General features: G+C 36.9%; 2 protein-coding genes across 3 annotated transcripts in view; one reads left to right on the top strand and one right to left on the bottom strand.

Moving 5' to 3' along the window:
* tmtc3 (transmembrane O-mannosyltransferase targeting cadherins 3) overlaps nucleotides 1-16,881 on the bottom strand; it is a 53,599-nt gene extending 36,718 nt beyond the window's left edge. Inside the window, exons 1-4 of one of the 2 annotated variants that reach the window (XM_079809363.1) lie at nucleotides 16,740-16,881; nucleotides 14,805-15,018; nucleotides 14,486-14,704; nucleotides 1,251-1,350 (exon numbers count right to left, since the gene is read on the bottom strand). In XM_079809363.1, coding sequence (XP_079665489.1) covers nucleotides 1,251-1,350; nucleotides 14,486-14,704; nucleotides 14,805-14,993 — 508 coding nt within the window. In that variant the 5' untranslated portion in view covers nucleotides 14,994-15,018; nucleotides 16,740-16,881. Of the gene's footprint in view, nucleotides 1-1,250; nucleotides 1,351-14,485; nucleotides 14,705-14,804; nucleotides 15,051-16,739 lie in introns of both variants that reach the window. The other variant, XM_079809364.1, reaches the window with a different exon arrangement.
* Nucleotides 16,882-17,121: 240 nt separating this feature from the next.
* The window catches only part of cep290 (centrosomal protein 290), a 30,437-nt gene continuing 24,148 nt past the window's right edge, over nucleotides 17,122-23,410 (top strand). Inside the window, 6 exon segments of the mRNA XM_079808771.1 lie at nucleotides 17,122-17,679; nucleotides 20,500-20,577; nucleotides 20,746-20,815; nucleotides 21,185-21,231; nucleotides 21,520-21,663; nucleotides 22,795-22,848. Coding sequence (XP_079664897.1) covers nucleotides 17,587-17,679; nucleotides 20,500-20,577; nucleotides 20,746-20,815; nucleotides 21,185-21,231; nucleotides 21,520-21,663; nucleotides 22,795-22,848 — 486 coding nt within the window. The 5' untranslated portion in view covers nucleotides 17,122-17,586.

Here is a 23,410-nt window from a genome sequence, read left to right as displayed (position 1 = left end):
GTTATTAATCTTTAATAGCAATATGTAAGTAAGGGCTCCCTATATAGTTTACAGCATTATCTTTAAGAAACTTTTAGTTATAACTGGATTAATTTAAAGGACAAACTATTTTTTTTCATTAAACCACTGTTGAATAAAAATTAATAAAAAGCAATTTTGTAAAACTGCTGTACCGAATCCAAACCGAACCGTGACGTCAAAACCGGGGTACGTACCGAACCGTCAGTTTTGTGTACCGTTACACCCCTAATATATTATATATATATATATGTGTGTGTGTGTGTGTGTGTGTGTGTGTGTGTGTGTGTGTGTGTGTGTGACCCTGGACCACAAAACCGTCATAAGTCGCGCAGGTATATTTGTGGCAATAGCCAACAATACATTGTATGGGTCAAAATTATCAATTTTTTTAAATGCAAAAAATCATTAGGATATTAAGTAAAGATCATGTTCCATGATGATATTTTGTAAGTTTCCTACCATAAATATATATAAAAATTATTATTAGTAGCAATATGCATTGCTAATGACTTCATTTGGACAACTTTAAAGTATTTAGATTTTTTTGGACCCTCAGATTCCAGATTGTCCTATCCCAAGAAACCATAAATCAATGGAAAGCTTATTTTTTCATATTTCAGATGATGTATAAATCTCAATTTCAAAAAGTTTACCCTTATGACCCTTATTACCCTTATTAGGTTTTGTGGTTCAGGGTCACATATAGTCCAGAAGCAGCAACAGTGGTGGCTCAGTACTGTGCCAACCGAGACATTAATGATGCGGATTATATGTCATATTATGTCCTATATGTAAAGAACATTGGCTTAGCATACAATACAACACTTGCTTGACTATTCAGTCATGCAATTTCTTTTAAAATAAAGGCGATGGCTTATTTAACATGAACAAAAGAAATGAAAATGAAATAAAATAATCGCTTGTCTTCACACAGTGAACAAGGTAAAAACTAAAATATTGTGACGGGATTAACGTTCTGTAAAAAAAATATCAAGATTCACACTGGGAGTTTGACAGTATAATATAATAATTGTTGTGAAGTGCAAGTCAGAAACAACATGCCAATTTGATCGATCTGTGAAACTGGAGCTGTGTACTCAAGACTTCTGGGTGGGGAGCTTGGTGAGCTTTTGAATGGGAGGCGAGTCGCAGCTTGCGCGTCATGTCCTAGGAATGAACTTGTTGCAGCGTGAATGTATGCATGGATTATGAGGTTATGCAGAGCTTACCGATAGAGTGATCGGCTCCTTTTGATTTGGTGTACGCCAGGAAAGCTGCCAGCAGGAAAATGGAGGACAACAACTCAGCCCTGCCAACGACACCTGTTACCTGCACATACCGAAAGATCACCATTAAACATTTCAACAGCTCGATGTGCAAATCTCTCAACGCTCGTAACAGGGGGAACTACATTTGATCAAAATGTGCCGAACTCAAGATTGTAAAATAAAATGTCTTATGACTTATTAAGCATGTTTTACAATAATGCTTCTTATTATGCTTAGTATGAGATTGGATGGGCATGTTCATGCCATGAAGAGTCATGTGGCAGGTGCAAGAGGAACCAGTTTTAAGCAATCAATCATAGCTGTAAGGCAGTAATAATTTTTCCCTTTCGTTCATCTTGTGAGAACCTTTGCTGAAAATAATGCAAGCAGTTATAGAAGATAATCATGTTATAATTAATTGTTAATGTTATATACAGTCGGAAGTGTTCAAAAGACTGAGACCAACCGTGCAAAAGCTCTTTATTATATGTAATGGAAAAATTGCATTAAAATTAGTGTATGCAAGAGCTAGAACTGCAGGATTAATCGCTAAAAGATTGCAATCTCGATTCAAACACCCGTGCAATCGCATTCCTAAATGACAACGATTCACCTGTGTCGATTAAGTCTTTACAACCACACAGTATCATTATTTCTGTGTTACAAATATTCTTCTTATCACAGAAGTACGTTTATAGTTCGGATATAAACACGGATGTGTACGGCAGCAAATCAAAATAGAATAAATCACCTTTTGAAAGTAACATGTTGCTTCAAATAGCGATTGTATCGATTACATCTTTACGCCACAAGATTTAAAAAGATTGGAAAGGCCAATGACGCATGACGACATGGGAGGGGTCACCTGCCCACAGCATATGAATACAATCACATGCATCATTCCCTTTGTTCAGTCAAGCTCTTCACCGAGCCTCTGATTGCGTGGGGCTCAGAGGAGTTGTACCTCGTTTCCCTCCTTCTGGGAACATTAGTCATATGCATAACTCAATGTTCCTATTCAGTCGGTTCACTCGGTACACAACATGACTATGGGACATAGTGACATCTAGTAGGTAAACCGGATAAACGTGCGCAGTGACGGCCAACTGGCAACCGCATGAACATCTTAAACCATGTCTATGATGTTTCATGCCCCTCATAGAGTACACACACAGTCCTGCAGGCAGAACCAAATCCTTATATGCTATAGACATAGCTTTCTACAATACAATGCAAAAGACGCCGCTAAGATAGCGGCTTCCCACTGGACGAGTTGGAAAAGATGACAAAAAGCTGGTCAGATAAGCACACACAGCCTGCATCTGCTCAATGTACCTGGTACAACTCGCACAGGGCACAAAGCAAGTCTCCCGTCTTCCTCGGAGTCAGAGATTTTACAGGGCAGGCAGCTTGAATGAGAGCGCACTCCAGACATGACATGGCATATATGCCGTGTTCGGACACAACACCACCAAACGCAAATTGGAGGCAAAAGGGATGCACCATCACATGAAGATTGAAATGCGCTTTGCTGATGCTAGAACCAGCGACAGGGCAGCATCCTTAGATTCAAGGATTCTAAAGGCTCAAACAGAGGTTCACACATAGCCTCCAGACCGGGCCTTTAAGGAACCGAAAGGCAAGCCAGTGCGCACTTTGCAGCAGCACCCTTAAAGGTCCCATGGCATGAAATTTTCATTTTTTTTACATTAATATGAGTTCCCCTAGCCTGAATATTGTCCCCAAGTGACTAGAAATTTTGATCGGTGTAAACCGAGTTCTGGGTGTCTTTCTCTGCCTTTGAGAAAACGACAGCCCAGACGAGCTGATCTTGAATTTTCCTGTTATGACATCATAACAAGAACGGTTAGCTCCCTTTCCTCCACCCAGAGGATTTGGCACGCCCATGCGAGCGCTATATTTGTTTGTCCTCGAGAGATCATGGCTTGTGAACGAGTGAATGCTGGCAGTTTCTCAGTGTTTGGATGTATAAATGAAAACAGAAGTCTTTTTTCAGTTCCTTCTGATCTGTGATCAGTGATTTCTGATGTGTAGCAAATTATTCAAGTTCACACAGAACTTTATTATTTGTGCACACGCTGCGGCTTCTCTCTCTCTCGACACAGAACGGTGTTTCCGTGTTTTCTATCTTGTGAGTCAGTGTTTTTGTACGTCCTTGTTGCATCTATCTGTTCTAAAATGTGCATACAGTCTGGAGTTTCTGCTCAACATCGGCAGAGCCACATTTTTAGAGATAAACCTCACGCACGCCGAAGCTCGGGCTGCACTGACTGGTCGGCCTTCAACATCACCGACCCCCAGTACTGCATCTGGCCCACAGCGGAGGCGCCAAACGTGGCACGAGATTAAGCAAAAAGCGTGAGGATATCCGGGCTAGGCTAGCCAGCTATCCCCACAATAAACTGGATTACATTCGATTACTGCGCTGTTGTGTCTTTGTTTGCACTGTGTACTCAATGCTTTTCATATGATAGGAAAAGATCTAAAAATAATGCTATAATCAACACTTAATCGTAACTCGTTCATCTCCTGTAATGGTACATTACATGTGTTACAAAGTTGGTAATAAGGAGGAAGACGGGCTCGGCGTGACTGGGACTCGTGTTTATTCAGAACTCTCAGATACAAACAAAATAAACTTGCGCTGACAGCGCTCACACAACTCAGTAGTTACAATATAACTTTGTTAGCAATCGCTCCGTCTCTGGTCCGTGATGTCCGGTTCGGGAACGAATTGTTCTTTTGAACCGGTTCTTTTTAGTGAACCGGTTCTTTTTAGTGAATCGGTCGAACCAGTTCACCAAATCGGACTGAATCGTTCTAAACGGTTCGCATCTCGAGTCAGCGCTGATCCATAATTTACTAAAGTTACTAACTTTCAGACATGAGTGACAGTTCCTCCAACTAGAAATAAACTAATAACCTGAAGTATATGCTAGTAACTACAACAGTTCATTGAACTGAGACGTGCTGAGAGAACTGATGAGTGACATCCGTCTCTCTGGCAGGCTTGTGCCTCGTAGACCTCGTTAAACCCGCCCCCTCCGCTCATTTCAAATGCAAAGATGTCAGCCAATCACAACAGGGGGTGTTTCTACTGAAGTCTCACAGCAGACACGCCCCTTGAAACAGGGCATTCAGCCAGAGGGCAAACATCAGTATAGAAAAAATGCCTTTTATTTCTAAATGATGACATTTTATGATGTAAAAATCATACTAACAATATAAGTACACCTCAGAATACATTATAAAATAAAATAAAAAATCCATGCCATGGGACCTTTAATGCCCTCCTGACAAGCCAAAACGACCGTCCAATAAACTTCCAGAGCGGAACAGGAGTGACCTTCCTGCGGGAAAGAAATCAGCATCCCCTCAATCGGGCACTGATATGGCGATAATGATCTTCCCCTGCACAAAGCTTTAAATATGCGCCATTTTAACGTAACACAACGTACTTCAAAATGCAAGTGCTCTGTATTATAGCTACAATCAGATTCTCCTTCTCTCTAGGTAGGCACCAAGAGACCCCAGTTCCTGCTGAGTGTGCAGAATCTGCCTCCTGCCTGGGACAGCAGGACCGTGCATAGAAAAAGACAGCAAGGTGTCCTTAATAGCAACGTCATGATGCTCGCGTTTCCATCTCTTTGCTGGCCAGCAAGAAGCCACCAAAATCAGTGAAAGACCTTTCCTGCCGCACCGACCAGGGTGGGCCGCATCAGTTCCCCCGGTGGGAATGCGTACAGCAGAGTCCTGAGCTATACATGCAACAGGGCATTCACCCCAGTGGGTCACTCCTGTCCATAACAGCGTGTGTGTGTTTTCTGCAGACGCAAAAAGATCCACATCTGCCCTGCCAAAACCGATCCCAGATCTGCGGCACTATTCAAGGGTGCAAAACCCTGCCCAGGGGGATACCTTCTGTCATCAGATTCAGGTTTCCCAGGGGATCAGGGCCTGAATGCACAATGCCATTGTATCTGCTTAAATGTCACATGGCATACAGTAAACTACCGAGGAGCCAGTGCCAGAACCCACACATAAAGAGGAGACCCAGCCGTACAACCACTATCGAGGACATGAGCCCCAGCAGTCTCAATACTGGAAGAAAGAAAACGCGCTTGCGTCCCCAGATGAAACTGAGCCAGACAGCTGCGAAAATCCTCTGCCCTCCGTTCGGCTCTGAATCTATCTCCAGGCCGAGATACAACATCCGCTGACACTGGGCCAACAAGCTCCTTTTAATATTTATCAGGAATCCCAGAGCTCGTAAATGGAAAACAAGTGCATATGTTTGTAACACTGCTAGTTTCCTGCTGTCTGCAGCCAGGAGTAGGTCGCCCGAATAGGCGAATCTTCTGCTCTGATGATGACACAGCATAGCCAACACCGCTTCTGCACATCTTGCAGATATGCACGGCACTAGAGACCTAAAATTTGGAGGCAATCCCCAGGACAGAGAAATGTTCTGTACCTCGGGTGGATTATGGCAATATGCATCGGGCAAATCCACCGATGTAAGCCAATCCAGAGGATACAGAGGGCATAACAGTTGACATACTGTAAGCATTTTGAACTTGTAAATGCTAGTTCAACTGCCGCAAATCTAAGACACATGACAAATCAACATATGAGGCCTTGTATGCTGAACACACATTTTCTTTTATAGACTTAAAACTGAACCCGCCATCTTGCAAGATCATTTCCCAATCTGGATAGATCGGCAGGCGAGTTCTCACCACTTTTTTTACAGGAGTCAAATAGAACCCGCAAGCTTCTCTGTATCGTAGGAGGGGCAGGCCACTCTAACAACAAACTTTGTTGCTGCTCTCCGATACAGATCAATGCAAGGGCCCTCCATCACTCTACTTCCACTCACCACATCGCGGGAGCTGTGATCTGCTCTGCTTGAAAAATATCGTCAGAACATTCCTCACCTGCATGCAGCGAAACGGAATCATCCTCCCGATATTCAAAGTTCCGCTCAGACTCAGGGGCAGCCAGAGGAACCTTGCCGTCAACACTACACTGACACTCCTCGGCCCCCACACGATCGTCCCAACTCTCTGTGGCCTCCAAAAATAGCGATCGCCGCACCTGGATCAGCATTGAGAACGCGCTACATGCCTCTCGAGTGCACACATGCATCAGGGTTGGAGATATCCAGCCTAGCATGGACAATTCCAAACACACTGGAGTGCTCGCAGGTATACCATAAACTAGAGCCCGACCGATATATCGGCGGGCCGATATTATCGGCGGATATTAGGCTTTTTCCAAACTATCGGTATCGGCATTTATGATGGCCGATAAATGAATATTTAAAAAAAAATAATAAAATGGACGAAACACCGCTCAAACCCATTGAGTGTTGGCGTTTCATAGTTTGTCCACCAGAGGGCACTCCACAACGTGCCGTACAGCAACACACCAGCTGATCCAGCTGAGCACTGCGGCTGCATTCACAATCACAACACAACGGTGATCATCCGTGAAGTGCATGTAAGTTTGCAACGAGACATACATTGCTTGAATTACAATTAAAAAAACATCCCCATCAGTTCTCTTAACTCAAATAACATGACAAAATTTGTAACTGCTAAAATTTGTAACTGCCAAGTCCAGTTTTGCTGTTACATGTAAGCCAAGAGAGCTGGTAATTACGCTAGGTTGTTGACTGACTTAGTTTACCTCGGACAATGTGACTGAATAGGATGTATTTCTTTAATAGTCTGACAGTTTGACAGCATGAGTATCGTATCATCGCTCCCCTGCCCGTTATTTTGAAAAAGTATACATATTTCTAAATTATGACTTATCATAGACGCTAACCACAAAGCTAGCTAATGCCATGGCTATCAGTGGGAGACCGTTAACATTAATGCGCCTTGGAAATCACAACAAACTTATTCTGCCGAAATAAAGTAATGATTACAGTATTTATAACTAGTATATTTGTAGTTCCAGTCCCTGCATTGTAAATCGTAAGTTAAGCACGTGAGGAGTGAACGAAAGTGCGTGACTTCGTTCAGACGGCGCATTAACGAGTCAAATAATGGATTCACATGAGTCATCATCAGTAACGTTAGTAGATTTTAGAAGGCAGGCAGCAAATGATGATTGAAAATGGTTTGTTGTGGCTTGATGGGTAGAATTAAAAGAGTGCATGTAAAGGGATAAGCAAATTGACATTGTAATTATAAGGTAGCTCATTATACTGTATATAGTTTATATTTTGCTGTTGTTGTTATTTATCAGAACTTCTAGAACTTAACTAAATATTTTTTTTCCAGTCTTGCTCAAAGTTATATTTATAAAGCTTACCACATCTATTAATACTGGTAACTTTGAGTTTTTGTTTTGTTTTTGTTATTGTGTTTTCGTCCAAACAACTTTAAGTTTCATATCTTAAGTTTGTATTTTCATACATTTTATTTATCAGAACTTTAATATATTTTTATGTTCCTCTGTTCTGTTGTGACAACAAAAAAAACTAGTTTATTTTTAAACTGCATTTTCATATTATTTTAGAGAAGCTGAGTTATCATGAAAAACTACAAATAACTAATGTAAGGGAAATCTGTTTAAGTGTTTTTTACGCGTTTCTGTTATATTATTTATTTATTTATTTTTAATATATATCGGCTGATATATCGGAATATCAGATTTTTAAATGACCAAATATTTGTATCGGTATCGGCCTTAAAAATCCTTTATCGGTCGGGCTCTACCATAAACACCAACATGCGATAGGATAGGGGCGAGAACTTATGTTCAGATATTTCACATGATTAGCTATGTTAGCGGTGCAAAACTCGAGCTAAAAACTTCTTCAACAAGAGTCACCACCATGGGTTTTCTTGTGAATGTGGAGTGATGGTGTTCTAGCAGCGCTGAAGAACAAAGGGAGAGACGCATGCCACTGTATTAATATAATGTGGGCAGGTAACCCCGCCCACGCTGCCATGCGTCATTGATCTTTCAGGCGTGAATAAAGGTGTCTTCAGAAAATGGCGCAAGAGCAGGAAATCCCATAGTCATGTGCTGTACCGAGTGAACTAACTGAATGGGAAATGAGGAATAAACTAAAATAATTCAGATTCATTAAACATTTTAAATAGACTCCAGCAATTAACATTTTGCATTTTGACAGAACCTCTAATAAATTCAAGAATCGTGATCTCTGTTTAAAAAAAAAAAAAAAAATTCATGATTCTCAATTCATCCAGAAGCAGCTCTAGTCTACGCATAACAATTTGAGTGAAAAATGAACCTGAATTTCAGATTGTCTCAGTATTTAGTTTGTCCCTCTATTGCTTTAATGACAGCCGTACTCAAACTCCATGACCTCCTCAAGTTTGTGTAAAACCCGATGTCCACAACTTCAAACCAAATAGCATCTGAGACCTCATGTATAAAACTTCCTGTAGATTTCATTCTAAAAGTTTGCATACACACAAAAGCTAGATTTTGCGTTTTCGCAAAAGTTTTCAGATTTATAAAACCATGCGTACGACAGAATCATTTCCATATGCATATTCCCAGCAAAATGACACCACATTTAATGATAGGCTACAGGACATTAGGAAAATATGAGATAAGGACTAAAAATGCCATTTGTGCTGTCAAATTACATTGCTAAAATTCCTTCATTAAAGGGATAGTTCACCCAAAATGAAATTTCTTTGTTCTGCTGAACACAAAAGAAGATATTTTGAAGAATGTTTGTAACCAAGCAGATTAGAGCAACCATTGACTAAAGGTGGTCAATGGTTGCTCTATCTGCTTGGTTACAAACATTCTTCAAAATATCTTCTTTTGTGTACAGCAGAACAAAGAAACTCATACATGTTTGGAACAACTTGAGGGTGATGACAGAATTTTCATTTTTGGGTGAACTATCCCTTTAACTTTGTTTTGTTTTAGAATGAATACTAATAAAATATCCATAAACGCCATATAAAATACTTTTCAGAGAAAGTTTTCAGAGAAGAGTTATTCTCATTCTTTTCCACTGGCCAAATCGTTTAGTTTTTTTATAGTTTAAAACGAATCAAATGTATTTAATTTTGCCTGTAAGGTAACATATACATTTTAGGATGTTTATACAGCATATTTTTAATGAAAACAGATAGCTTCCTTTTTTTTGCAGTGTAAATATAATTGTCTGACAGCCCGTCACTGACAAAACGTAGCATATTTTTAATGAAAACATATAGCTTCCTTTTTGTTTTTGCAGTGTAAATAAAATTGTCTGACAGCCCGTCACTGACAAAACGTGCAAATCTTACAGTTTCCTTCAAATCCTATCCTTCAAATACAATGGTAGTTTTCATAATATTGTGAAGATCACAGAAGGAGTTATCATTAGGCTACTATATGCCTGCACACGACATCAACAGCACACCTCTGTGCAGTAGTTGTACAGTATTGTCATCGGACCCATTCAAACCGACCAATGGACCGTTTTACCACTGAACTAATCCAGCAGTCTGCCATAATATCAGTCAAGAGCACATCACTGACCTCACTGCTCTCATGAGAAATATTTTCTCAGAGCAGGAGTTCTGTAATTTAGTTTAAAGACGAATTGTAGTGCACCTCGCTGACATTAAAACATAGCTGTGCAAAAGGAAAAGTGTTTTCATATAACTTCTGGATAATGGCTTTATGTAATTTGAGTGCTTAACTCCATTAATGAGGGTGGAATATTTAATCTAAATGTGCACATAAAAATTAAAATCCTTCTGTTTACTTAATTACTTCACTCACTCCAGTAAAAGAGTGTCTAGACAGTGCGGACGGTTCGCACATTTACACGTTTTTTTTTTATAAATCCCAATATGTGCGTGGAAAATTGTGAGCGCATATTTCAATGCATTTTTGTGTGTGCGTGCGTAGTGCTTCGGGTGCTTCAATGGGACCAAAATCTGACCGTTTGAAGAGTTCACATGCTCAACGTCACAAATTTGCTTATTTAATTAGTGACCTTGAAATATTTCTCATTCACTGAATGTCATAGCGTTATCAAATTTTCCTCCTAAACTTTATTTCCAGATTTAAATCAGATTATGATAAGCCGTTTTATAGTGTGTCTGATTTATACCTCAGTAACAAAAATGGCATTGGAGTTTGTGCATTTCTGTGAAACGCTAATCAAAATAAATTGACTGATAACTTTGAAACAAAAAGATTTGTTTTGCTCACATCATTGCTCAGGAACGTTCCTTGTGGCATTTTTCAACTTTTCATAGAAAGCTATCAAGACAGTCTAAAGATGAGCACTATGGATGGTATTGATGGTATACCAGAGAAAGACTAAGATCAGATTAACACTCTAGTCTTATGTTAGCTGCATGGGGACTGATCCCCCAACCATTTCACTAGCAGCTCTGATTTATAACTGATAAACAACCACCAGTTCTATAGTAATGGACTCTAATCAGATAGCGTACCACTGCACTCAACTACACAGTCAAATCAAAGCCTCTGTTTATTCACCCGCTTTCAAGAATTTTGACCTTATGAACTTCAAACAAGTGATATCTCACTTAAAAAGAAAGGACGGGATACGAAATAGGAAACAAATATTGACTGAAATGAAAAGGGCACAATTTCAAACAGTGTTTCTATGGTAATGTACAACTGTTTACATGCAATGCACACTGGGACATAAAGCTCTATCTATTACTGCCACCATGAGGCGGCATCTGCAAAGTTGCTTTTAAGTGCTTGTTCCTCAACTTTGTGCCAATGTTAATTTCCTCAAGAAACAAAGGCGAAACTATAACACTATAATAAAAGGTCAACCAGCAGCATGAGGATCAATAAAGCGAATTTACAGTAGTAAAAACTAATTCCACAAATGGAGTTCATTCACGTGGCAGATACATAAAACATAATCTGTTAAAGTTCCTAATTTTCTTTTGGAGCCGGTCTCCTATAATAGGTTTAAATGCACCCAAAGTCAAAAAAAATACATGGATTTTCTCATATACATTACAGCATCCCCCATCAAGGATCTGCTGGTCTCTCTAAACCCCTCCTTTCTGACATCCTACTCTGCTCTGACTGGTCAAATTGCCCAGTCTGTTGTGATTGGTCCACCACTTACAGCACGTGTCCGAAACGAAACGGCCATTACAATATCTAAATTTCAGCTTCGGATCTTCCACGACACTTGATACACAATGATACGAACAGTAATGATGGCGTCAGTTTTACCGCATCAATTCGAAACCCGAGTTCTCATTCTATGGAAGTGCATGCAAAGTAGATTCTTCCAGGCCTTAGCTACAATTACAGTGTTTGAGGGCGAGTAAAATTAGACGTTGTTCGCGGGCAGCCAATGAAGACCATAGACTGGCATTTGCAAATTTGTTACAAACCTACATAAGTTCAAGCAGGAAGTAAGATTGGATTTGGGCAATTAAGAAATGCTAACACAATATTCTTATTAATAAGAAATAACACCATTTATCGTGCACTTGATCTTTGCAGACTTTTTACATTCACAAACAGCTTTATTACACACTACATGAAAGGTAATATCTGAAAAAGCATAATAGGGGCACTTTAAAATTAGAGATACACCGATAGGCTTACTGTGGTTAAACGGTCAAATACACACAAAATTATGTCAAAATGCCTGTCTTGGCGAGTATTCAGTTAAAACGCAGTCAGTTTTGGAACTTAAATAGTTGATAAAGCATGTTGTGTAACAGTATATTGGATCCGTGCATAAACTCTTAAAGTGACAGCAGCCTAATAAACTTGTTGCTGTCTGTCTGTGTTAATCAAAGAACAAAAGACAAAGAAAACCAATCTCTGCTCTTGACTGAAAAACCTTTGTGAATTAATGTGCATTTAATTTTTACAATAAAGAAATTACTTTAATTTCTGTAGTATTTCTTACCCAAATACTGTTAGACCCACCTGAAAAACTTAAAACTGTGTTTATTTAGTGCTGTCAAATGATTAATCACGATCCAAAATAAAAGTGTGTGTTTACATACTATACATGTGTACAGAGTATAATTACGTATACTCAGGGGGTATATAATATATATATCGTCGACGCGTCGGCGGCACATTATTTACGTTCTAGAATGGAACAGAAGATCTAGAATAATGGCGGCTTCTGCTCCCGGGCATAGTGAAAATGATCTTTTATCATATAAAGCCAGACCGCGACATTCAAAAGTGTGGGAGTACTTTAAACAGAGGCCGAGTAAAACTGTGCTTTGTTCGCTCTGTAATGCCGGTTTCACACTGCGCGCGGTGACAGAGCAGGAGCTGTGCGCGTGGAGAGCGGGAGCTTTCACACTGCCAATCAGTGTTGCCAAGTCCCTTTTTTTCCCGCGGAATTGGGCTACTTCTACACTGTTGCCACGGGCTGTGTCTCATGTCCGCTGATTGAAGCGATCCCAACTGTGATATTTAGCCCCGGGGAATGAGAATTTTAGCAGGCAGCCCTGCAAAAAAAACACATATTTAACCCCCCGAACGCGATGTTTACCAGAGAACCTCCCCGAAACGCGATTGGGCTTGTTTTGGGCTAGTTTTGAGTAACGAATGGGTGGGTTTTGTTGTGAAAACCTGGCAACCCTGCTGCCAGTGTTCTCTCCAGTGTTCTCTCGCGCAGCTGAACCGTGACGCGTGTATTGCAACAGACGGTCACATTTTCCGGGGTTCTTCTCCGACCCCAGTACGTCTCGTGCTTTTATTTATTATGGGCTGCATCTATCTCCTGTTAATGCGACCTGGTTCCCCTCTGTCCCAAACACATATGCATAATAACATGCTGTATATAGGTAGTTTGCATGATTAAAGTAACATTAAAGTTAAGATATGCCTCTAGCTTTAATCATTTAAATGTGTCTTTGAAGTTTGGGCAAAAACTTCTGGCAGCTTTAGTCGTTGTTTATGCACATGTATCTTCAAAATAGACGACTAGTTATACTATATTAAAACTATGCTGAAAGCTCCTGTATGTGAACCTTTTGCAGATAAATACAAGTGCATTTTCGTTTACTATTGACACAAATCAATAAGTAAATCATACTCAACTACTATAGTAAACAACTTTTCCTAATTAGGCCTACTCTGTATACATTTTATGATGAATAGTATCATTATATAGTGTTTAAAAAGCTTCTTGTGTTCATATATTTCATTATAAAATGGCATACCATGTACACTACCCTTCCTGAAATACAATTAATATTGTCATCATTCATTGATTTCATGTTAAAATAATATACAAATTCACTACCCTCTTTGAAATACAATAATCAGTAAAAAAGAATCATAAGATTAATCCGGAAAAATAATCGTTAGATTAGTCGACTAATCGAAAAAATAATCGTTAGATTAGTCGACAGAAAAAATAATCGTTAGTTGCAGCTCTAATATATATATATATATATATATATATATATATATATATATATATATATATATATATATATATATATATATATATATATATATATATATATATATATATATATATATATATATATATATATATATATATATATATATATATATATATACATACACATACACATACATACATACATACACACATACATACAGTGGGTACGGAAAGTATTCAGACCCCCTTAAATTTTTCACTTTGTTATATTGCAGCCATTTGCTAAAATCATTTAAGTTCATTTTTTTTTCCTCATTAATGTACACACAGCACCCCATATTGACAGAAAAACACAGAATTGTTGACATTTTTGCAGATTTATTAAAAAAGAAAAACTGAAATATCACATGGTCCTAAGTATTCAGACCCTATGTGCATTCAAATATACATATAATTATACATAAGTACTATGTACTAATATATGAAATGAACACAATGGCTGCCAAACAATTAATTGCATCCAAAATAAAAGTTTCTGTGTACTTATTTTAATAATTATGTACATATTAATTGTTTGACTGCCCTAGTGTTTATTTCATTTCTCTCTTTATTCTATTGCATTTACTTCTGCTGTTGTTTGCAATTTATCAATTTATTCTTATTTTATTACTGATGTTTTAATTGTGTTTTTTTATGAAAATAAAATGTATATGCTGTCCATTATAGTTCTTAGAAAGAAAATTGGAATCAGCAAAAATCGATACAAGCATGTAATAGCATAATAGCAGTTACTTACAGCTTCTGTGTGAATGGGATGGACAGCAAACAGCAGGGCCGCTATGAGGCTGGTGCTTCGGTCCAGGAGCAGACGGCAGAAGTGGAGAAAGAGGACACACACCACGGCATGAAGAACCACATTGAGGAGGTGGTACGACGAGGAGCTCAACTCGCTGAACAGGTAATTGAGGCGGAAGGTGAGAACAGTAAGCGGCCGATAGGACTTATGGCTCCTCTCCTGGAGAAAAAGACACGGTTGGATGAGACTCCAAAACAAAATCATATTATCTTGAGAAAGCAAGCTGAAGTTCTTCAAATGCAAAAGAAAGATGTACTACCTCTGACATAGGTGTGCCCCAGAAGTCATTGAGGAAGAGGTTCTTCAGCGGTGTGGTGGGACGAAGGTCTTTGTTATCCAAGATTGCGGAGACATCATCAAAGACAAAACCACAGAACAGGCTGTTCCAGTAGCAGCCCACCACCAGTCCAGTCAGAAGACAGATCTCCTTCCACGACACTACAGCCATCGCTGACGTGAGACCTCATTGAGCACTGCAAAGGCAGACGAGTAACAACTGGGACTCCTGACATGATTACAAAGTCATTCGAATTCAGGCATTGTTGCTAATGAATCATTCTGACCTGTGTGTGAACTGATTCATTTCAAAGTACGGATTGCTGATGCCAGGCATTTTAAAAATGGCCTCATAATATATTCACATAGGACCTTGGTGAAAAACATGGTATTCAAAATGTCAAGTCAAATACACCAAGGATCTCTTAATGAGAGCAATTTTAAAGGTTCATTATTTTTATAGCACCACCAACGGGCTGAGACGAGTCAAATTTATGTAGCCTCCCAAGAGTAATGCATTACATACATTTACCAAATTTCATTACAATTACTTATTTTAACTATAAATTTTAGCCGTTTAGTACACTAGGCCACACCCTGCATTCTTCATTGGCCTCAGCTGGCCATATGGAAGTTAAAAATGTTTGTAATGCATTACTTACATTTACCAAATTTCATTACAATTACTTATTTTAACTATACATTTTAGCCGTTTAGTACACTAGGCCACACCCTGCATTCTTCATTGGCCTCAGCTGGCCATATGGAAGTTAAAAATGTTTTTTATGACTGTTGACAATGGCTTTCCAGACAACAAGCATGCCAAATTTGCTACAGATTAGGCTAAAAAAACAAAACAAACAACAAAAAAACCTAGAACTAATTAGCAAAAATCCAATATTATGGAAAGGTTTCCCTGACTCATGAACAGTCAATATTCCTGTGCTCTATATCCCCATCTGCGAGGTGTCAACGTTTCGACCAATTTTTTATTAATACCATTACTAACGATTTTTCGATATCTTATATTGTAAGGCAGAGGAAGTATGTTACTATTATTTATTATTTTATTCAACAATAATAATAATAAAACTGACAAACAGTGTTCACAAGTTCTACAAAACAGTGTTGTTGTTAACAAACTATTACAATTGTTTTGGTACATTTAAATAAAGCTGAAATAAAAAAATATATTAATGCTGGAACTTCATTTGAACAAACTCGGATACTGAATTAAATAAGTTTAAGAAGGATTACAATTCCTACAAATGAAAAAAATCAAGCTAAATAGAAAATTAAAGCTGATAAAAAAATTATCACAAAGCAAATAACAAAAATTAACTAAAATGAATATGATAACATTTATTTAAAAAAAATACTAATATATTTAGAGCAGATATAAACAATATATAATCACTATAAAAACAATCCTTTCAATGTTTAATTTATTTTGATGACCTTTCCATGCCTGGAAAACCCTTTTTAAATCCCCTTAATTTCTCCATGACCTTTATATCACTTTTCAAATCAGACTGCTGCTTTGCGACTTTTTTGCACAACTACACTAATAAATCAGTAGAATTATCGTAAAAAATTGAATAATTCGTTGGATTGAACCGAGCAGTGAAGGCGCAGCCCCATAAATCATGACCAGCCCATCTAGCTATCAGTTAGCATTTGTTTTTCATAGAGATTAATCGAATAATGCAGACATTACGTTTTGAAAACATCAATGCAACATCCATCCCTAATAACTAAGATTAATGTACTGATGTTTAAATTAACAAGACACCGGTCTGATCAAAGATCAAGTCTAAATTAAGCTGTGCCATTAGCATTCACTGACTTTAATCATTTAAACCATCAGTCTCAATCTGTCATCAATGATCGTCAAGATTTAAATAGATTGACAACTCACCTTGTCATGTCTGGTAAAAAACGAAATGAAAAGAGAATGTGTGTGTTTATTTTGGCTGAAGCAGCAAGTTCGATTAAAAGCATTGAATTAACAGGGACCTAAACTACTTCCGGTTCAAAACGCTTCGCAGAATAAAAGTAATGAATTACAAAGTATTGGTTATAGGACTTTATGTCTCGGCAATGTCAGCTCAATGAAAAGATATCTACTGATATATATATATATATATTATTTTCCATATTATATCCTTAGGAATGAATATACCGCATAGTAAGAATATTTTATTGCCGTCACAAATCGTATGGCGTAAAATCAAAAACCAAAGACGACGCATTTACGACGTACCGCTTTACGACTGTTTTCCCGGTTGCCAAGCAGCAGCAGAGCAAGAGGAACACAAGATGGCTAGGCTGTTTTATCAATAAGGTCTGAATGCTTGATTTCCAGCGTCTTTTTATGTATATATACAAAAAGTGCATGTTTGACATTAAGAAACGCATTTTAAACCAATATAAAGTTTTATATTAAAGCTAACAAACTAAACAAATGTGACCAATTGCACACAGTGCTAATTTTGGTGATTTTGGTGTTTCCTGAGATGTTTCTTGCTAATATTTAGCTTGCCTTTTGACCCTTTATTTAGTATTATACTATTACTATGCGTCGTTATATGAGGGTATATTCATTGTGTCCTGTAAGAAGCCTTTGTGGGTGGATAAGAATATTGTATATTAACATTACATTTCTCTGTCTGTAGAAAATCTGACATCACACTGACATAAACTACTGCCAGGTTAAACTGTTGTTCAGTTCAGCACTTGTAGGACAGTCACAGAGGAGCTGAAAGATGCCTGCAGCCGCAGACTGGAAGCTGCTCATGGGAGTAGACCCAGAAGATCTGGGAGATGATGATGAGAAAATCTGTGATTTGATTTTGATGGTATGTGTATCATTTTAAGGCATACAAATTTTGACGCAAATTGCTGTTTTGATAAGTTACAATGATCAGGAAATTATAACCACATTATTGAATTATGTCTTATGTGCTTGATAACATTCTGTAGTAGAAATTACATTGATGGAAATAGTATTTTGATATTATTTTGTATTTTAATATATATATATATATATATATATATATATATATATATATATATATATATATATATATATATATATATATATATATATATATATATATATATATAGTGGGGGGGAAATGGAAGAACTTTAAAGCATTCATTTTAAATAATATGTAAAGTAATATTTTCACACTTATTTAATTTGACACTTACAGCAAAAATGAATCACAATAAAAAATATTGTTCAAATGTGATAATTACCTCGCGGTGTAATTTGCTGTGCTCTTGTAATTGATAAAAATATATACACACATACACTCACCTAAAGGATTATTAGGAACACCATACTAATATTGTGTTTGACCCCCTTTCGCCTTCAGAACTGCCTTAATTCTATGTGGCATTGATTCAACAAGGTGCTGAAAGCATTCTTTAGAAATGTTGGCCCATATTGATAGGATAGCATCTTGCAGTTGATGGAGATTTGTGGGATGCACATCCAGGGCACGAAGCTCCCGTTCCACCACATCCCAAAGATGCTCTATTGGGTTGAGATCTGGTGACTGTGGGGGCCATTTTAGTACAGTGAACTCATTGTCATGTTCAAGAAACCAATTTGAAATGATTTGAGCTTTGTGACATGGTGCATTATCCTGCTGGAAGTAGCCATCAGAGGATGGGTACATGGTGGTCATAAAGGGATGGACATGGTCAGAAACAATGCTCAGGTAGGCCGTGGCATTTAAACGATGCCCAATTGGCACTAAGGGGCCTAAAGTGTGCCAAGAAAACATCCCCCACACCATTACATCACCACCACCAGCCTGCACAGTGGTAACATGGCATGATGGATCCATGTTCTCATTCTGTTTACGCCAAATTCTGACTCTACCATCTGAATGTCTAAACAGAAATCAGACCAGGCAACATTTTTCCAGTATTCAACTGTCCAATTTTGTTGAGCTCTTGCAAATTTTAGCCTCTTTTTCCTATTTGTAGTGCAGATGAGTGGTACCCGGTGGGGTCTTCTGCTGTTGTAGCCCATCTGCCTCAAGGTTGTGCATGTTGTGGCTTCACAAATGCTTTGCTGCACACCTCGGTTGTAACGAGTGGTTATTTCAGTCAAAGTTGCTCTTCTATCAGCTTGAATCAGTCGGCCCATTCTCCTCTGACCTCTAGCATCAACAAGGCATTTTCGCCCACAGGACTGCCGCATACTGGATGTTTTTCCCTTTTCACACCATTCTTTGTAAACCCTAGAAATGGTTGTGTGTGAAAATCCCAGTAACTGAGCAGATTGTGAAATACTCAGACCGGCCCGTCTGGCACCAACAATCATGCCACCCTCAAAACTGCTTAAATCACCTTTCTTTCCCATTCTGACATTCAGTTTGGAGTTCAGGAGATTGTCTTGACCAGGACCACACCCCTAAATGCATTGAAGCAACTGCCATGTGATTGGTTGATTAGATAATTGCATTAATGAGAAATTGAACAGGTGTTCCTAATAATCCTTTAGGTGAGTGTGTATGTGTGTGTGTGTGTGTGTGTATATATATGAATGTATATATATATATATATATATATATATATATATATATATATATATATATATATATATATATATATATATATAAATTTTGTGTGTGTGTATAATTATGTATCTAATTTATATATATATAATTATGTGTGTGTGTATGTATGTATGTATATATATATATATATATATATATTATATATATTATATGTGTGTGTGTGTATATATATGTATATATATATATATATATTGTGTGTGTGTATATATATATATATATATATATATATATATATATATATATATATATATATATATAATATATATGTGTGTGTGTGTATATATATGTATATATATATATTGTGTGTGTGTATAATTATGTATATAATTTATATATATATATATATATATATATATATATATATATATATATATATATATATATATATATATATATATATATATATATATATATATATATATATATATATATATATATATATATATATATATACTTTTTTTTCTATAAATAATAATTTCTATAAGTCTATAAATCAAAAAAGTTAGCATAATGAAGATAAAAATTAATTTATGTTCATGTTATTTAGGTTTATGTTACTAACTTTTTATGTTACAAATAGTGCTGGTCAATCGATTAATCAAGATTTATCGCATCCAAAATAAAAGTTTATGTTTACATTATATATGCGTGTGTACTGTGTATAATTATTATGTACACACACGTGCATGTTTAAGAAAAATACGTTATATTTACATATAAAATATTTATTTTTATATATAAGATAAACTATATAAATATATATATACAGCAAATATTTCTTAAACATATACATGCATGTGTGTGTATTTATAGATACATAATAATTATATACGGTACACATACATATATTATGTATGTACAGACTTTTATTTTGGATGCGATTAATCGCTTGCCCCGTTACAATGCTTGGGTAGTGTTTGTATCTGAGGTTCCATGTTCAAAATGTGTATAACTTTCCAGCTAAACTTTTAAATCTCTATCCCGGGCTTTGCTTCCAGACTAACATCTGCTTATTGGAATGTGCTAGGGACAAAAACATTCTTCTGCAAATTCATCTGATAATCATGCTTTTCCTTCCAATAGGTCAAACCACGGGACCTGAAAGCAGATGATTCAGAGAAAATGATTCAGCTCTTTAGAATCTCACAAACACTCCTGAGGGTAAGACTGATGCACCATCACCACCACACATCTGTTTCTTTCATTTGGAAACCTTTGAATTTTATTTCTTTCAATTAAATGATCTGGTTATTGAAGTCTTGCCATCTGCGGTTGCCGTCAATCATTTTGATGGCTAGATGTTATGTTTGATGTCTTTCTGACCCTCAGATGAAACTGGAGGAAATTAAATGTGCCTATGAGGTTGTAGACAGCGCAGGTGTGGACCAAGCAAGAATTGGTATGTACAGTCATTATTAGATTTGCATTTCCTACATATAATAAACGTTTTTTGACTCAAGGTCACTTTACAAGACATTTTCATTCATAAACCATGTACTGGTTTGATCATAATTCATCATGCAAATATGACATCAATGGCAAAAGCAGAACAAATCTGTGGGAGATTTCAAAACCTCATCTTAAATTCGAACCCAAGGCTGAACTGATCTAATAAAGCTTAAATGGATGCATTAAGCGCTAGAGCTTTGCGAGCAATGCCAATGTTTCAAACAACATAATAATATTTTATGATTTAATGTAATAATTTTAGCATGTTATTGCAATTTATTTAGTAATATGTGTCTGCTTGCATATTGAATTATTGCAGAAAATGAGCTGAAAGCTAAAGTCCTAAAGTTGGAAGGTGAGCTGGAGGTAAGGGAGGAATTTCACTAATAATTGCATACAAGTGTGCTTATTATGTGCTGTTTGTGAGCTGTCCGTGTACAAGTCCTTAAGAGGATTACTGGCTTTATTCCCCTGTATGTTGCTTTCTTTTATAGCTATTATTGTTCTACACATCACATTTCCTTTGATATGTTTATGGTTGTGAAAAGAAGTGAGATGTCATTGAGCCGCACAGCTCACCAGTGTCACAGACATAAACAGATGGAGAGTTTTGGGTCTTGAGCTTTATTCAGATCTGTCTCACTTCCTGTCCAGATGGCCCAGCGTGTGATGGGAGGGGGGGACACACGTTTCCTCCGGGATGAGATTCACCAACTGGAGAGTCACCTGGAGCGCAAGGAGAAAGAGGTGACCCAGCTGGAGAAAGACATGGGCAAGGAGAGGAAAGCCAATGAGGAGGTAGGCAGCACTTTCCACAAATAGGAAAACACTAAAGTTATTTGTCGGTGATACTTTATTTTACAGTGTCCCTGTTACACATCACATGTATTTATTATAGTAATAACAGTAAATTATGCATAATTGCAAGCAACTAACCCTAAAGCAAAGTATAACCCTATATATATATATATATATATATATATATATATATATATATATATATATATATATATATATATATATATATATATATATATATATATATATATATATATATATATATATATATTATATATATTATATATATTATATATTAATACATGTTGTTAATAACACTGTAGCCTAAAATACGTCAAACATTAAGAGCTAATAAATTTCCTATCAATGAAAGAAAAATCAATTTTTTACAATAACTTTAGTAACAAGGCTGAATGCTTGCGTTGATGAACGCTAAAATTTTAGAAAATGGAATGCTTCTATGCTGTAGAAAGCGTTCAAGTGATGATTTTAAGGAATCGTTGTTTTTTTCATAATAAAGAAGAAAATTATGTGTGCATTCAAAATGTGGGACACATGTTAAAGGTGCAGTGTGTAAATTGTAGCGGCATCTAGTGGTGAGGTTGCGAATTGCAACCGCCCGCTGCTCACCCCTCCCTTTCGGAGCACATAAAGAAGCTACGGTGGCCGACACAGGACAAAGATGTCGCCGTCTGAGACAACAGAGAGTGACTAGCGCTCTGTAGAGAAGTTTGTCCGTTTAGGGCTACTGTAGAAACATGCCGGTACAAAGTGGCGACTTCACTGTATAAGAGGACCCGCGGTGTATGTAGATAGAAATGGCTCATTTTAAGGTAATAAAAACATAACGGTTCATTATGTAAGGTCTTTATACACCATTGAAAACATAGTTATGTATATTATATTGCATTTCTGTCAATAAATACTACACACTGCACCTTTAAATTATTAATTGAATTAATTGGTTATTAATCCAACCGAAGATGTCAAAATTACATATTTTAACTGTTGAGTAAATGTCCAGTTGATTAAAAGCAAAAGACCATAAAAATGCCAAAGTATGGAATAATAATAAGATAAATACTGTAGTTGCAGGTGTCGGATTGATTACAGACTAACGTTTTTTCACAGCTGGCTCTCCGTGCTGAAGAGGCAGAGGAGAAAAACAGAAAACTAAAAAGAGAGGTGCGTCCAATCCTGTTCTGGACCTGCATAATTCTTTTTTGGCACATCTTAAATCTTCTTGCTGTTCTTCCAGTTATCCATTCCATTGTCTCTCTTATATATCCGTCTCTTCTCAGCTTTATTCCCTGACTGACCATTTAATTATTTTATGCATGCCTGTTATTGTATTGTTTACTTGCTGTCATCTCTTGTCACTGCCCCTCAAGATAAAGCAGCTTACAAAGAAGGTAAGACCCCAGATTAGGCAGAATTAGAGTAGCCATTCTATTTATTAGAAACATGTTTCTGTCAAATGGACCACCAGTCTGATCTGATAACCAAAATGTTCCATTTAAGTTCCATTCATTTCAGTAAGTTCGAGTAATTTCACTTGCCCCATCTAAAATTTTGTTTGAGTTTAGTGATGTATTTGTATATATTTTTTTCTTTAGTTTTCATTACAATTTGCAAAACAAAACAATTTGTTTATTTCAGTTTTTTAATTATAAATAAAACAGTTTATAACAATTAATTGTTATTGACATTAAGTTTTTCATTTTAAATAATATTTTGAAATTATATA

Source organism: Gobio gobio, assembly GCF_949357685.1.
Source record: "Gobio gobio genome assembly, chromosome: 25".
NCBI lineage: Eukaryota > Metazoa > Chordata > Actinopteri > Cypriniformes > Gobionidae > Gobio > Gobio gobio.
This window is presented reverse-complemented; position numbering and strand designations above follow the sequence as displayed.